A 16474-nucleotide genomic window follows, 5' to 3' on the forward strand; every position below is an offset into this window, starting at 1 on the left:
TCCTCTCCCTCACTCTCGCTCTCTCTCTCACTCATTCTCTCTCTCTCTCTCGCTCTCTACCTCTCTCTCTCTCTCCCTCTCTCTCTCTCCCTCGCCCTCTCTCTCTCTCTCTCTCTCTCTCTCTCTCGCTCTCTACCTCTCTCTCTCTCCCTCGCTCTCTCTCTCTCTCTCTCTCCCTTGCCCTCTCTCTCTCTCTCCCTCGCTCTCTCTCTCTCTCCCTCGCTCTCTCTCTCTCGCCCTCTCTCGCTCCCTCTCTCTCTCTCGCTCCCTCGCTCTCTTTCTCCCTCGCTCTTTCTCTCTCTCTCTCTCTCTCTCTCTCTCTCTCTTTCACCTACCTGCATATTTGTTCCTTTTCTTTCTTCCAACACACACACACACACACTCACTCTCTCTCTCTCTCGCTCCCCCTCTCCCTCACTCTCTCTCTCCATCGCTCTTTCTCTCTCTCTCTCTCTCTCTTTCACTCTCGCTCCCTCTCTCTCTCTCGCTCCCTCTCTCTCTTTCTCTCTCGCTCCCTCTCTCTCACTTTGTCATTCTGTCTCTCTTTCAATCTTTGCTCTGTCCTCATCTATCCTGGTGTCTGCCTATTTCCCTTGGATCCCCCTCTTTATTTCTCTCTCTCTCTCTCTGTGTCTAGTCTTGGCCTGCGGGCCTCAAGAGAGTGTCAAAACAAGGAGAAGCTCCTAGAGCAGCGTTTCCGCTCTTCACTGCGCGACTTCCGTCAGTGGCTGGTCAACGCCAACATCTCCACCGCCAAATGTTTTGAGTCTCCGCACAGCATTCAGGAGGCGTCCTCTGCCCTCCAGAGGATCCAGGTGAGACTGTGCAGGTACTCGCACTGCATCTGTGGCTGGAGGCTCTTGGCTAAAGTCCAGACTGGTCACAGCAGGCTACCTGTGTCTCTGCCAGCCAAGACTGGCCAGGCTTTGACAAAGTGAGGCCTTCGCCTTTCCACAGGTCCCACGGGCCACTTTATGATCCCGCCAAATAGCCAAGGACATGCCAGACAGGGCTATTTATGGCTTCAATTAGGCCAGCTGAAGAGCTGGGAGCACGCCGGTGAAAATGCAGGAGAATTATCTGCTCTGTGAAAGAAATAGAGAGAGAGAGAGAGAGAGAGAGAGAGAGAGAGAGAAATATATTGTGATATAAATTTTGGCCGTATCGTCCAGCTCTGCTCCATAGTGATGGAGAGTAAGTGAAAGAAACAGATTGAAAGAGAGTGAGAGAAATTCAAGCTGCTCATTTTTTATTTACTGTTTACATCTTGAATGTGGAACAATGTTTCTGCTTGGCTGAGTACCCTCAGCTACCGATATGGAAGCAGACAGGCATTAGCTCATGCGCCGCTGCATCTATACCGTTTGGGTGATGAAAAGGAGGGGGGGAAAATGAGTGGAAGAAGAGGTGGTTCACAGATGGTGGGAGATCCCTACTGGGGGGCTGTCAATGTCTGGACGTGACTCATCGGACTTAGTGCCCTCTGATCTGTGATCGTCTGCTCATGTCTGCGTGAGTGACGCTTTGCCTGTTGTGCACTGCAGGAGTTCATGAGTGACAGGGAGCAGGGCCAGGCCAGATTAGACGCTGTCTTGGCCCATGGGGAGCAGCTCAGTGCAGTGCTGCCAGCCGACAGAGTGGACGCGGTCAGGGCCAAGACCAGCGCCGCCAGCGATGATTGGAAGAACCTGATGGACAACCTACAGCAGAGAGAGACCCTTTTACAGGTAAAACAGAGCTTTGCTGGCAATTTAAATTTGTGGATGTAATCTGATTACAATATTAGACTGTGAAATATGAGTGAACAAATTCTATATATATGTTTTTAAATAATTATTTTTTTAAGGATTTTTATTTTTTTGACAACGTTACTAAATATTTTTTTAACTGACTGTGACAACAAATGATGTTCTAGCTAATTCACTTTGACAATAATGGTAATGTATTATGGATGGGAGTGTATATAATGTAAACGTTCAACCAGTCCTTCACAGGGCAACACACACTCACACACACACACATTCACTCACACACTCCTATGGACACTTTTGAGTCGCCAATCCACCTACCAACATGTGTTTTTGGACTGTGGGAGGAAACCGGAGCGCCCGGAGTAAACCCACGCAGACACCTCACAGACAGTCACCGGGAGGAAACCCACGCAGACACAGGGAGAACACACCAACTCCTCACAGACAGTTACTCGGAGGAAACCCACGCAGACACAGGGAGAACACACCAGCTCCTTACAGACAGTCACCCGGAGGAAACCCACGCAGACACAGGGAGAACACACCACACTCCTCACAGACAGTCACCCGGAGGAAACCCACGCGGATACAGGGAGAACACACCACACTCTTCACAGACAGTCACCCGGAGGAAACCCACACAGACACAGGGAGAACACACCACACTCTTCACAGACAGTCACCCGGAGGAAACCCACACAGACACAGGGAGAACACACCACACTCCTCACAGACAGTCACCCGGAGGAAACCCACACAGACACAGGGAGAACACACCACACTCCTCACAGACAGTCACCCGGAGGAAACCCACGCAGACACAGGGAGAACACACCACACTCCTCACAGACAGTCACCCGGAGGAAACCCACGCAGATACAGGGAGAACACACCAAACTCCTCACAGACAGTCACCCGGAGCAGGAATTGAACCCACAACCTCCAGGCCCATGGAGGCAGGCTCAGGCGCCCTGAGAGGAAGTTTATGAATAGAATAGACAATGATTACATTTGGTTTAAAAAATGTATTATTGTATTGTTATTTGATATAAAATACTAGTCAAAATTTAATTAAAAAATATGAAACAAAATGAATAATTTTCTCATATAGCTCTGAATCAGTCAGTCATACTGAGGTCGAATCAGGTTTTCTGAATGCGATGAAGAATGGTGTTTTCAGAAATGGCTGCCATTTCAAGCTGAGGTGATCTAAAAACTAAAACAGCTACTTTCCCAACTACAGAGCGTCACTGGAATTACAGGCAATAAAGTCAACTGGCCATTTTTACATTATGGATAGCATTGCTTCTATAAAGTCTGTCATTTTTTTGTCATTTTTTTCCCAGTGGTGGTGACGGTTTATGCTGCTGTCGTGTCGTCTTTTGTAAGAGACATCAAAGTATCTTCTCTGGCATCTCCACAGGATAAAACACCCTTTTGTGTTCAAGCACAATGGCAGTGAGAGAACAATGCCCCGTAGATGTCTGTGCAGAAAACAGAGATGTGGAGTGTTAGTGTGTGTTGTGAAACCCCCTTCTTTTCTGTATGCATGCAGGGTCTGCAGTCTCGGATGCAGGAGTTTGAAGAAAGCGTGCAGCCTCTTCAGGACTGGTTAAACAGAACGGAGGTCACTGTGCAGGAGAGCAGCGCTCGCCTTCATGACCTTCCTGCAAAGAGGCTGGAGCTATGCAAACTAAAGGTACTAAGCCTATCCAAGCGAGTGCGTTGTTCTCACTATTCAGATAAGCACAGTTATTATTATTTATTTATTTTATTATTTATTAGGGCTGGGCAGTAATTCCATTCAACATCAACCAAATCGTCATGTATCGAAACATGTATCTCCATTTTTATTTTATTTTATGTCCTTAAAGTTGCTATATGGGGTTATGCGTGTTTTTGATTGGATATTGACACTATGTATTTATATATCTCAATCGGTCAGTCACATCACACCTAAATAGTGTTGGGAAACACTGTCTATGGAGCCTGCATTTATACGCCTTGTGCAGTTATAACTCTTTGAAACTTGGTATTAATGCTTTGTAAGCATATATATAAACTCCAATAATGCCTCATTTGTTTCTTATAATTGGCTATAATTGATTATTATCTTATAAAAGTGTCACTATTCACTATATTGCCTTTTAAATGGATAATGACCTGTGCATAATTAATAATACATATGATTAATGATTTTAAACTCATTGTAAATGTTTAAAATTCCATCATTGAGTGCTTCTAGTAAAGTTATTCCTAATTATTTTAGTAAAAATTAATACAGTAAACTGTCAATCACTGCGATGGCTTTTTAAACTGTTTCAATAAATTCGTATTATATTGTGTTTTATATTGTATTCATATCAATATCTGAATTATATTGTATGAACTGAAGTAAGAAATATATTGTGTATGTAAAACACGATACACAGATACACAACACATGTCCAGATGTTTTAAGGTGCACCCATTGTGGAGAATGACATTCAGTTGTTAGAAAGCAGGAAAAGAACTTGGGTGCTCTGGAGCAGCTGTACATGAGGTTAGTCATTGGACCAGGCTCAATGCCCTGTGTTGGCTAGAGGGGCGTAAAGATGTAGAGCTGAGTTCTCGGGGAAACTCTGCTAATGCTGTTGATTCCAGAAGGAATTACAGAAGGGCGGATGGTCACAGTGTAATTGGTTTAGAAGTAGTTATATCTATGACCTCTGATTAAACAAAGTCCTGTCATAACATGGTTATATGCTTTTTCTTATTTGAAATGAAATGCACTTCACTATCTGCACTGTACCAATAATTAAACGATCTCTTAGAATGAACACAGATAAATGGTGTGTTTAATGGGCCTTAAGTCCTGTTCAGAGGGTTCGGTAAAGTTACCCTCTGCATGAGATAATGCAGTTATCTCCCTCTGTCCCTCTGTGTTGATTTTGCTGAATCAAGCTTTTGCCACAATAGAGGATTAGGCTGAAATCTAATTAATTGTGAACTCTGAGAGCTTCGTCTCCATCAGACTTCAATGGAGGTGTTAACGGTTACAACAAAGCTACTCGCCCATGACGGATAGATAACAAAATGTAGAAGAAAATTTCTCCTTTTTTTTGTGATCTCATAGGTCCAGTGTCTTTTCCGTTTTTTTCCTCCATACTTCATCGCTTTGCCAGGCCTTTTTGTCTACTCTGCTGGTAATTATGTGTCCTGCAGCGCATCTAGATGGCATGTCCAGCCGCCCTCTTAATGATAATCCTCCCTCTATCCTTTATTCCTCTCCCTCTGATCCACTCTCCTTCTCTTAATCCCTTTATAGAGTGCATTCATTACGGATGCTACGCTCATGAGCGTTATCTGTTAAACAGTTTATTTCTTAAGGCCCAGAAAGATGCTTGTCCAGCACTTTCTGAAATGGCCCTTTCTGTATCGTTGTGTTCTTTTGGTTGTTGGGTTTTAAACGTTCGCTTTGTCTCATGTTTGATTCAGGTTTTGTCTGTGTCTGTCTCTGGGTGTTCTCATGGCATGGACCCTCCTTTCTCTTTTCTTTTCTTTTCTACTCCCGCCTGTTTGCCTTGTTCCCCCTGTGCCCTCAGTCCGTGCTGGAGGAGATGTGCTCTAAGGAGCCTGAGCTGGGAGGGCTGAGGGAGAGAGCTCATAGCCTGTGGGAGGGTCAGACTGCTGGGAAGGGATTTGTGCATCGTGTCTGCCAGCTAGCAGCACGCTACCTGGCCCTCAGCAACCGGACTAAGGTAACCTGTTTAACTTTTGTGTACCCACCTGTTCATGTCACTGCAACTGTGTAACCGTCCCCATAGCACTGGAGCTGATCCCTGATTAACTAGGAATGCACTGATATCGCTAGATCATCGTAGCTGATGTTTAACAGGGTTTACAGTCACTTCTGATAGCAGTCATGCATCGTTTTTGTTCACATTCTGCCGACATGGGGTCCTAAGCATCCCAAAGTATAGAGAAAAAGTTCAAAACCCACCCTTTCTTTTCGGTCGCAAACCAAATGACCACAGAATTTAAGTCATTATTTTTCCAGTCTTGCTTTAGAGCTGAAAACATCCAGTAATGTTTCTGTGTATCCCTTTGTGGTGAGACAACAACTCATCTCAGCACCAGAGGCTGATTAAGAGGGTCCATTCTCTTAGTGTGGTACAGGGGGTGGTCTCTGACATTTGCACAGGATTGTATGTTCCAAATAGAAAGCTAAATTAGCTGTAATTCCAATATCACACCAGTAATATTCATTCAACGTCCATATTTATCACTGAATCATATATTATCCCTTTTATGTTGTGAACGCCTGTATTTATCGTAAACCAAAATGTAGTTTTATACAAAGCCCAGTTTAAACAGAACACATTTCATTATATCAACAATATTATTAGAATACAGGTGGTATTAGAAATCGTTTTGTACTTGCCACACACACGCTTTGTAGTTAGTTGTATTGCAAATGGAAGACAGCACCTCAGTGTCCGACCTGCCCTCTCTCTTCTAAAGTAATAGACTCTTTTTCAATCAGCAGTTGAACAGCACAAACAATTACATGCCATTTACTGAAGCAGCAAAGTAATTGAAGTGGCTCCACTCAGTCACCTGTATCTGCTGCTCTGAGAATACATTGAACCTGCCCTTCATACCTTTTGTGCTTTTTTTTATGGACTAGACTCACTTCATAAACCTTTTTCTTTTTCTCATTCCTTGACCTTTATAGGAGAAGGTGTCGAGGATAGAGCGTGTAGTGGGGGAGCACCAGCTCTTCTCCCAGGGCTTGCAGGAGCTTCAGAGCTGGGTTTCAGAAGCACAGCAGATTCTTGAGAGCTGCCAGTCCACTACAGCTGATAAGAGCATGCTGGTTACTAGAATGGGCCAGCTTGAGGTACTTCAAACTCTTAATTTCATGCGCTAACTGTAACCTTCTCATGTTCTCATGGTGTGATTGGACCTTACAATTTAAAAAATGTTGAGGATAAAGGTATAACAGTATGGAGATTGTGTTCCAGGCTCTACTGGCAGCTCGTCAGGAGAAGGAGATCCAGCTGAAGATGCTCATCACCAGAGGGGAGGCGGTCCAGAGGAACACCTCAGCAGAAGGAGTACCTGTCGTACGCAAACAGATTCAGGACCTCAAAGACTCTTGGGATTTGCTCCTTTCTGCATGCATACACCACAAAAGGTCTGGCGTACAGCAACATTTTATTTTCTATCATGGCCATGTCCTCCTTTCCAGTGAATATTTTACTATGATTTCAGTTTTAGGATGTTGAAGTTGGTAATAATGTAGCTTTGGAACAGCATCCTCATGTTTCTGAGAGCTATGAATTGAATTAACGCCACATCAAGAGTTGTATAATCTATATTTTGCTCCTGCAGCCAGCTGGAAAGTGCCTTGTCTCACTGGACCAGCTATCAGGAAGACGTGAGCCAGTTTGAAGGCTGGTTGGAACGAGTCGAAGAGAGCCTGGGGAGCTCAGATAAACACTACACCGAGATGAGGGATAAGACTGCCAACCTGCGCAGGGCAAAGGTCCATTAATACTTGCATGCTTTATAACCCATCACACCTGCTTCCTTTCTGTTTAATGTCTAATATTATAGGGTTTCTCAATATCAAGGTTCAGTTTAAACATATTTGTTTTTATGTGGTCCACAAGACGCCCTCAGAGCTCAATTTAATTTGAACCAGACCCAAATCTGAATTACAGCGTAACCGGACTCTATGACATTTTATCGATGTTGTTTTTGACAGCTACTTTATGAAGAAGTATTGAGTCGCTCTAGCCCTCTGGACACCATCGCCACGAAGGGCTCCAATATGGCTGAGAACTCAACAACGCAACAAGAGGTTCACAAACTCAGTGAGCGATATCAAGCTGTCAAGACAAAAGCCAAGGTATGTAGATTTAAAACAGGGAAATGGATAATCTTCACGTTGTCTTTCTTTATTGTGAATCCCCAGTTCATAGTTTGGGTTATTTTGATAACGATTGAAATCTTTTTTTGGTGTAAAACATGTTCCTGTGATGTTTCAGGCTGCAGTCAACAAGGCAGAGGAGCTGGTTCTGGTCCATCAGGAGTACCAGCGGGGCCTGCACATGTTTGAGGACTGGCTAGAGCAGGAGCAGAGCAGTTTGGCTCTCCTTTCACCCCTAGATGTGGATTTGGACACACTGGAGAGGACGCTGAAGGAACTGCATGTGAGTGTCGAAGAATAATTTAAAACATCATGAAATGTTACTTTAAACTGGAGTTATATTTATAAGTTATTTTAGTAATTTCTCGTAGTTGGCATCCTAGAAATTCATATCTAAACTGTACTGGAATCAGCGTCTATAATGATATTTTTGCTTTTCCAGATGCTGCAGTCCCGTTGTTCAGAGGGCCACACGCTGCTGAAATCAGCACAAGCCAGTCGCGAGAAGGTCATTCCCTGGGGTGTCCCTCAAATTGAGGAGCGAGCCCTAGAGACGGCACAGAGAGAGTGGCAGGGCTTCCAGGACAGAGTGGGGGACACAAAAGTCCAAGTGGAGCAGGCCCTCATCAGACTCCAGCAACTAGAAGGCTGCTTCCAGAACTTGGACCAGTGGCTAGTAGACATTGAGCTCAAAGTGCGGCTGAGAAGCCACAGACGCTCGGATTCCACCACTAAAGACATCCAGCTGCAGCAGCTGCTGGTGAGAGATATCTCTACTGACTGAGTGATTTAAGCAGGTGTAGGACCATGCTGTTTAACCCTGAAATATCTTTTAGCATGGTTTCTCACATGACACAAAGACACACACACATATATATATTATTGTAGGTATGTATATGAAATCACTGCAGATTTATTAGCTGTGAACGTCCTGTTCTGGCACATCCCTTGAGCTCAATTGGAGATGACTCATGTTTTATGACACGATGTTGTTATGGAAGTGACCGTTAGAAGATGGTAAACAGTGACCATGAAAGGATGCACATGATCTTAAACAGTGCTCGTGCTGTGGAATTCAAACAATGCTGAACTGTTATTAGAGGGCCCAGTGTGTGCCAAGAAAACATTGCTCACATCATTACAGCTCCCCCAGCTTTAACTTTTGACACAGTCCATGTAGGATCCCTAATCTCAGGGTTTTTTTATGCCAAAGTCTGACCTGTTTTTCATTTGCCGGCCTGAAACCAGCGTGAACTTGTTGTTGTAATGTGATGTTCATTAGGAGATGCTTTTCTGATCACTGTTGTTGTAAATAGTCGTTCCTCGAGTTATTGTAACCTTAGTGTCAAGAAGGTTGGCGATTTGCCTCTGACCTCTTAGCAACAATAAGACTGCAATTCACTGATCTGATTCCTAGAATAAGGAGGTTGTAATTCCTCAACTCGGTGAGGAATACCTGTATGGTTCCGCCTGTCTCAAACATAGTCCTGACCGTCCGTGTCCTGATGGTGAAGATGTTTCTGGTCATGATGATGGTTGCTGGCCTGATAGCTTCCAGAATAATCTGGCTTTTACCATTAGGCTTCATTCTTCCTCAAGCTGGGGATATAACTTTGATGGCTGAAAAGTTTTACAGGGTGAAGCTGCTGGAGTTATTGCATTTCGTAGACTTTTGAGAGGGTCCTGAGGACCAGTTAGAGAACCACAGAGATTTGTTCCCATTGTGAGGTCTGGTGTGAACAATGCCACACATTCTTGACCCATGTCTGCAATACAGCGCTACCACTTGACTAATGTTTCATTGACAGTTGCAAGGCTGTTCCTGCGAAAACATGATGATGATGATGATAAAACCTTGTATTTGTATTTTGAAAAAAACTACATTCGTAAGTTTCAAATAAATTTCTCTCTCTGTCTCTCTCTCTCTCTCTCTCAGCGATGGCAGACAGAGGCTGGACAGAAACAGTCTGAGATGGAAGACCTTAGTGCTCTAGCGCAGCAAATTGTGGAGGATGCCCATGTCAGTGCCAGGGTCAGTGCCAGGGTCACACAGCTAATGGCCCGCTATCATGCCCTGCTCCTCCGCATACAGGTCAGGAGAAGCCATCTTTGTTCTCATTGATTTTTTTGCAAATGCTTATAACTTATAGCTTCCTGGATCATAATTGACACTGCCAGATGTGTTTTATTTTTACTTTTTATTATCATAAATTTTTAAATAATAGTGGAGTTTATTGCATGTTTACTTAGGTGTAACCTTAGTGCTGCCCTGAGGTTTTAACTAAAATAAAACATTCATTCATCCATTATCTGTAAGCGCTTATCCAGTTCAGGGTCACGGTGGGTCCAGAGCCTACCTGGACTCATTGGGCGCAAGGCGGGAATACACCCTGGAGGGGGCGCCAGTCCTTCACAGGGCAACGCAGACACACACACACATTCACTCACACACTCACACCTACGGACACTTTCGAGTCACCAATCCACCTACCAACGTGTATTTTTGGACTGTGGGAGGAAACTGGAGCACCTGGAGGAAACCCACGCAGACACAGGGAGAACACTTCAACTCCTCGCAGACAGTCACCCAGAGGAAACCCACGCAGACACAGGGAGAACACACCACACTCCTCACAGACAGTCACCCGGAGGAAACCCACACAGACACAGGGAGAACATACCACACTCCTCACAGACAGTCACCCGGAGGAAACCCACACAGACACAGGGAGAACATACCACACTCCTCACAGACAGTCACCTGGAGGAAACCCACGCAGACACGGGGAGAACACACCACACTCCTCACAGACAGTCAACCGGAGGAAACCCACGCAGACACAGGGAGAACACACCACACTCCTCACAGACAGTCACCCGGAGGAAACCCACGCAGACACAGAGAGAACACACCACACTCCTCACAGACAGTCACCCGGAGGAAACCCACGCAGACACAGGGAGAACACACCACACTCCTCACATACAGTCACCCGTGGGAATCGAACCCACAACCTCCAGGTCCCTGGAGCTATGTAAAATAAAACAGTCACTATATATTTCGCGATGTGTTTAATTGAAGTCATTTGTAATATCATTGATTCTGACATCACTGACATAGATACGTCTTCCACTCTGCATTGAAGAGAGTAATTTCTCAGCTGTCTGAACACTGGAAATTGCCCCCCTGGCAGAACAGCCCATCTTTATCCCATTTCTCCCTCTGGGAGGGCAAAAAGAGGAAAAAACATAGAGCAAAATCAATGTCTGTCCGACGTCCGAGGCTTAAGCTGGTAATTAAACAATAAAGGAGCATTTCTTTCACTTCTGAGCCTGCGTCTGTCGCTGCCGCTGCCGTGGCAACAGAGGAATTGATTTTTACACCTGCTGTAACACCTCTCCCTAACACACTTCGCTCACACCCATCCACCCACCTTGTGCATTAGAGAAGTGTGTAATTATTCACCAAGAAACGACAGGCTGCCACATGCACATGCAGTCGAGAGCTGTTACCTCTGGGTGGATAGGTGTGTGTGTGTGTGTGTGTGTGTGCGCGCTTGCGCACAGGTCTTAATTGGAGTCGTGTGCCAGGGCGTCTGGATTTCAGTGTGAATTGCTTCCATGAGCCATGACAGAGAGAAATGTAATATCAACAACACTGTATTTCTGGTTCCATTTCTTGAGAGAATACACTCCTCTGAAAATAGAGAAATAGTGCTGTATATTAGTCAGGGTTTCTGTGTGATGCCAAACACCCAAATGTAATATAAGTGTTGAAACAGCCGTTTCCCTCTTGGCTCTAATGTTTGTTTATGTAAAACTTGTGTAAAACCAGAATCATTTTCTGCTAAATGCTCCAACACACAGGAGACCATCAAACAGCTCCAAGAGGAAATCATGAGCATTGCAGAGGCTCAGAGCGCCCTCAGGACCTTCTCTGATTGGCTGAGCATAGCAGCAGCGGATTTCAGAACAGTCAGCGGAAACAAGGAAGCCCTGGACCGCACAGCTGTGGAGAAAAAAATGACAAGGCTGGAGGTACGCCACGAATACACCGGTTGTATATCAGTGTTAAGGAACCACTCCTCTGTCCCTGTCAGCTTTAGAATAGTGCACGAGAATCCCCAGTCAGAACTACAGGGCCTGATTCTGCTTTAGTTCTGCTTTTCTGAAATTCTCGCTTGATAAAAGGAGTGCTTATGCTCAGATGTGGTTTTAAGGAAACTGTAGCACATTTTCTTCCCAGTGGTTCTCTGGAGGCATTGATTCGGACTGGGCAAAATACACTCCACAACTGCATGTTACTTCTGTCTCTGTGGGCTTGGCACAGTTTTTTGTGTGTGTGTGTGTGTGTGTGTGTGTGTGCTTTGTCTTCATAAGGATATGATCAATACCCCTGCCTCATGCCTCACAACGCAAACGCAAAGTGTGAATGGAGAGGGCTTAGTGTCCCACTGCAATGCAGAGACACGCACACACACACACACACACACACACACTCTCCCCCACTGTGAGAGAGGAGATGAGGGAGCGCTCTGTCTGTGGAACCTGCTGGCACAGACACTGTAATTGATGCAATGCCCTTGTCACTTCACTGTTACATACCCAGTCTCTTCCACACATGCTGTCTCTCTAACTCTCTATCTGTTATTGATCCCTTTATTTCTGTCTCACACACCATCTCTCTCACTCTAACTCTCAGTCTTACCCTGTTTCGTTTGTCTTTTATTTACCTTTCCTTAATCACAGACACTCTGCAGTGATGCAGTGCCTTAATTGATTGCTAATTTACTTATTTCTTTTTGTCCTCTGTTTCTCTGTTACTTTATGATCTCCCTTCCTCTCTTCTTTCTCTTTCAAATATTTATCATCTCTTTCTCTCACTCACACACAAAAATGCACATACTCCACCTCACACACACACACATCTTCACTGGAGTGGGCGTATATAATCCATACTTTTGGGATCAATGGCCCTGCACAGGTGCTTTGGAACAAGGGGTATATTCTATGTAAATGTAATTTCTCTCTCGCTCTCTCGCGCTCTCTTGCTCTTTCTCTCTCGCTCTCTCTCTCTCTCTTTCTTTCTCGCGCTTTCTCTCTCTTGCTCTCTCATTCTCTCACTCTCTTTCTCTCTCTCTCTCTCTCTCTCTCTCTCTCTTTCTCTCTCTCTCTTTCTCTCTCTCTTTTTTCTCTCTTTCTCTGTCTTTCTCTCTCTTCCTCTCTCTCTTTTTTCTCTCTGTCTTTTGATATTTAAATAAACACACTTAGCTTAAAGTACACCTCACTGATTCTCTCTCTCTTTCTCTCTCTCTCTCTGGCTCTCATTCTCTCTCTCTCTCTCTCTCTCTCTCTCTCTCTCTCTCTCTCTCATAAATTACTTACATTTATTGTGCAGCTTGGGCTTCTGACCTGTGTCATACTTGTTCATTAGCCTTGTAGCATCTGAGGAACTAAAATGAAATAAACACGACTTGGTCTGTCAGCTATATTTTGAGTTTAAGAGGACATCAAGGTTGTGGGGAAATGCAGTTCTCTCAGGGTTCTTTATGTTCTGGATCTTCACATCTTTTAAGGTGGAACGTATGTTTGAGCAGAAAACTAACTGTTGTTTGAACATGGATTGTTTTTTGTTTGAATTACCACCGAAAGTCATTTGTAACTTGAGTTGTTTATTGTTGTAGCACTTTCGCTAATGCAGTTAGCCTTCTGTCTTTACGTAGTCTGAAACACCAAAAATAAATCAATATTACCCACATATGAAGCAGGAGTAGAGTAATATACTTATCTTGGTTCGTTCTTTTTCACTGTTTGGAGTTCTCTTCATTGTTTAAAAAAAACAACAGATGCCCTTTCTCTTCCATGAGCAGAGAGAAAGCCTAGCATACGTGATCAAGACACTTTGTTTTTATTAACTAATTTACAGACACTGGGGCTTTGTAAACACATTACACCAATTTCCAGCACAAGAACAGATTGAAGAGCTAACAAAGGGTGAGGAAATATCCTCAGAATTTTATAAAAAACTATTTTTCGATTACAAACGTAAACGTCGTAAAGAGTGAAAAGTTGTACTTTTTCAAAATATTCCTTTAAAGAGAATCCAGTTTGTCACAGACTTCACTCTTATAGATCTACTGTCAGTTTCTTTAACGCGATGGTTCCAGGATAACTTTTGATCCCTCTGTCTCTCTTTGTGTGAGAAGTTCTTCATTAAAGGGCCTTATCCTCTGGTGTCTTAGCAGCAGTGCTACATCCAGAAAGAGCGCCAGGGGCCTGTTATGTGCTGCTCTTTGTTGAGACAACAGGCTGATGTCATATGGAGAAGCCTCCAGCTTAGAAGAAGAGTGGTGGATAAAGGGGGTGGGAGGAGTGTGTGTGTGTTGCCGAGGAAACCCTGCTGTGGCAGCCCTATTTAAAGGCCTGGTAATTGGGTCTTCCTCTCATATCTGAGGCCGAAGCCTTGCCAAGTCTCAACACACAGGTGTCAGGGGCCCGGCAGGCTTCAAAGAGTGAAAAGAAAAGTCCACTTCACAGGAGCGCTCGCATGACCCAGAGCCCCGCACGTACAGACACTGGCTTTCAGGAACAGGAGCAATCTCGACTGTGGAACAGTGGGGAATGGCTTCTTCTCTTTTATTTTATTGCCTTTGTTTATTGATTTAGCTGTCGTCTGGCTCGTGTTCTTTATGAACAGCGGTATTGCTTTGAGAGCACAGAGCTTCATTTTCTGGTATTGTTATAAAGCCGTGGTTCAGCAAGACATCATATGCACACGTGTGTCCTTTAATCTAAGTGTAATATGACAGCCAGGACACAATTAGTGTCTGAAGTCCATGTCTTTACCCCTGTGGTTTCTGACGCTGTAGTTGTGGCCATCTTGAATGGACATTCACATGCTGTATGCAATGACCTGTTCTTATCTGTTGTCACTTATTCTCACTGCCTCTTTCTCTTTCAGTCTTTACAGGGAGACATGAACCAAGGCCACAGCCTGCTAAAGACGCTTCGGGAAAGAGTTGAGCAAGCTGTCTCGTTTCTGGATGACAGCGGAGCCTGTAAGCTGGAGAAGGAGGTTCAAGCTGGCCGATCTCAGCTCGAGGAGCTGATCCTGGGGCTGAGAACTGCGCTTGGCACCACGGAGAGGAGCATTCTGCTCTATAAGGAGTTCCAGGAGCGCTGTAAGGCCCAGTTGCAGTGGCTGAGTGAAACTAGAGTTCTGCTCAAATCCTCTGTGGAACCCAAAGCTGAACTGTACCAGAGAAAAGCTCAGCTGGCCAAATATAAGGTAAAAGAACCTTCTGAGGGAAATATTAGTTTAATCACTGGATACACCTTTAATACCTTTTAAAAAAGAGATACATATGCACTTGAAATATTAAAATATCTTCTGTGGCGAATGCCATTCAGTTTGCCATTTATTTCCTACAATATTTATTTGTTTAATTTCTAATTTCTGATTGTTTTTTCCAATCCTGCTTTATATTGATTCCTGCAGTGTGTATGATCATAAATATGTGAGTGGGGTTGAATCTGCTGTGTGTCCAGGCTGTGGAGCAGGCTCTGCTGTCCCGTAATTCTGCTGTGAGTGCAGTCCTGGAGAAAGGGGAAACACTGGTGTCACTCCTGCACTCTCCCTCCATTAGAAAGAGCATGGACAGACTGCAAACTGACTACCGGGACCTGTGCACAGCTGCCAGGGTAAAGAAAACTGAAAATGAGAGAGACTCTGTATGTGATGAGCCTTAAATCCATACGACATGGACCTGAATTTTCTAGTTCTCCTAGAGACACCACTGCTTTATAGCGTTTTGGAATTCTGATCAGCCATAATTCTACGACCAGCTCTTTGTTTCTACTTGTAGATGTAAGATCAGAGACAGTAGCTCATCTGTTGGTGCACAGCCTTCGTCTAGCCCTTCATCAGTGGCCAGTGGATGCTGAAACAAGGTGGTGGTCATCATTTTATGGCTGATCTGTGTATATGTATTATGTGTGTTTCTTCAGGCCCAGGTGCAGAGGTTGGAGGGGCATGTGAAGAAGCAAGAGGCATATCACTCCGAGCTCCAGGAAGTGGAGCGGTGGCTACTGCAGATGTCCAGCAGAATGGTGACCCCTGATCCTGCTCCAGGCAGCGGGCTGGAGGCAGCCACTCAACAGCTGGCCAGACACAAGGTGACCACTGCTGGTCATAAAGTCACATGATCAACTTTGGCAGTCCTCAGTAGGAGCATCCCATCAGAAACCCATCTTAGTGCTATGAATTTTTCCAATGTTTGAATATCGTTTTCAATTAAGATGCAAAACAAATCATCACAGCACTAGCTGATATGTTATGAGCACTCGCTTTTTTCATGCCGTGTGATGCCGTGCTTCCCTGTTTACTTTCGTAATCCCAGGCCATCATGGAGGAGATCGCAGGCTTTGAGGAGCGTCTGGCGGGGCTGAAGGAGAGAGGAGAGGAGTTGGTGTCTGGCTGCAGTGAACGCCTCCAGGCTCGCCTTCGCCAGCAGAATCAAAGCCACCTGCAGGGAGCTCGAGACAGCTACTCGGCCATCTGCAGCACAGCACAGCGCGTGAGTCTCCCTGCCAGCAGACAAGCACTGTGCCAATACACTCACACTGACCCATCCTCTATGGCTTGACCTTGCACTATTAATATTTACTAGTATTTTGCCAGCCTTCCTGTGACTATACCACACCACTCTCTACACTGAATGTATCCACTCACAACCCACTGTCTCATGTAACTTGATCATGTCTAAACATCTGGTTTCCTTAGTGTAGCATTAGCTCACAGTGGTCT

At 44.7% G+C, this 16474-nt stretch overlaps 1 protein-coding gene across 1 annotated transcript in view; it reads left to right on the forward strand.

The window, feature by feature from the left end:
* Positions 1–16474, forward strand: part of syne1a (spectrin repeat containing, nuclear envelope 1a) — a 177173-nt gene that overhangs the window by 93798 nt on the left and 66901 nt on the right. Inside the window, exons 55-70 of the mRNA XM_066677827.1 lie at positions 638–815; positions 1545–1727; positions 3307–3450; positions 5336–5491; positions 6469–6633; positions 6758–6930; positions 7128–7281; positions 7504–7647; positions 7787–7951; positions 8111–8428; positions 9605–9760; positions 11536–11706; positions 14630–14956; positions 15217–15369; positions 15676–15843; positions 16068–16244. Of these exons, the coding sequence (XP_066533924.1) occupies positions 638–815; positions 1545–1727; positions 3307–3450; positions 5336–5491; positions 6469–6633; positions 6758–6930; positions 7128–7281; positions 7504–7647; positions 7787–7951; positions 8111–8428; positions 9605–9760; positions 11536–11706; positions 14630–14956; positions 15217–15369; positions 15676–15843; positions 16068–16244 (2932 nt within the window). The remainder of the gene's footprint in view (positions 1–637; positions 816–1544; positions 1728–3306; positions 3451–5335; positions 5492–6468; positions 6634–6757; positions 6931–7127; positions 7282–7503; positions 7648–7786; positions 7952–8110; positions 8429–9604; positions 9761–11535; positions 11707–14629; positions 14957–15216; positions 15370–15675; positions 15844–16067; positions 16245–16474) is intronic.

The sequence above is a fragment of the Hoplias malabaricus genome, chromosome 7, assembly GCF_029633855.1.
Source record: "Hoplias malabaricus isolate fHopMal1 chromosome 7, fHopMal1.hap1, whole genome shotgun sequence".
Taxonomy (NCBI): domain Eukaryota; kingdom Metazoa; phylum Chordata; class Actinopteri; order Characiformes; family Erythrinidae; genus Hoplias; species Hoplias malabaricus.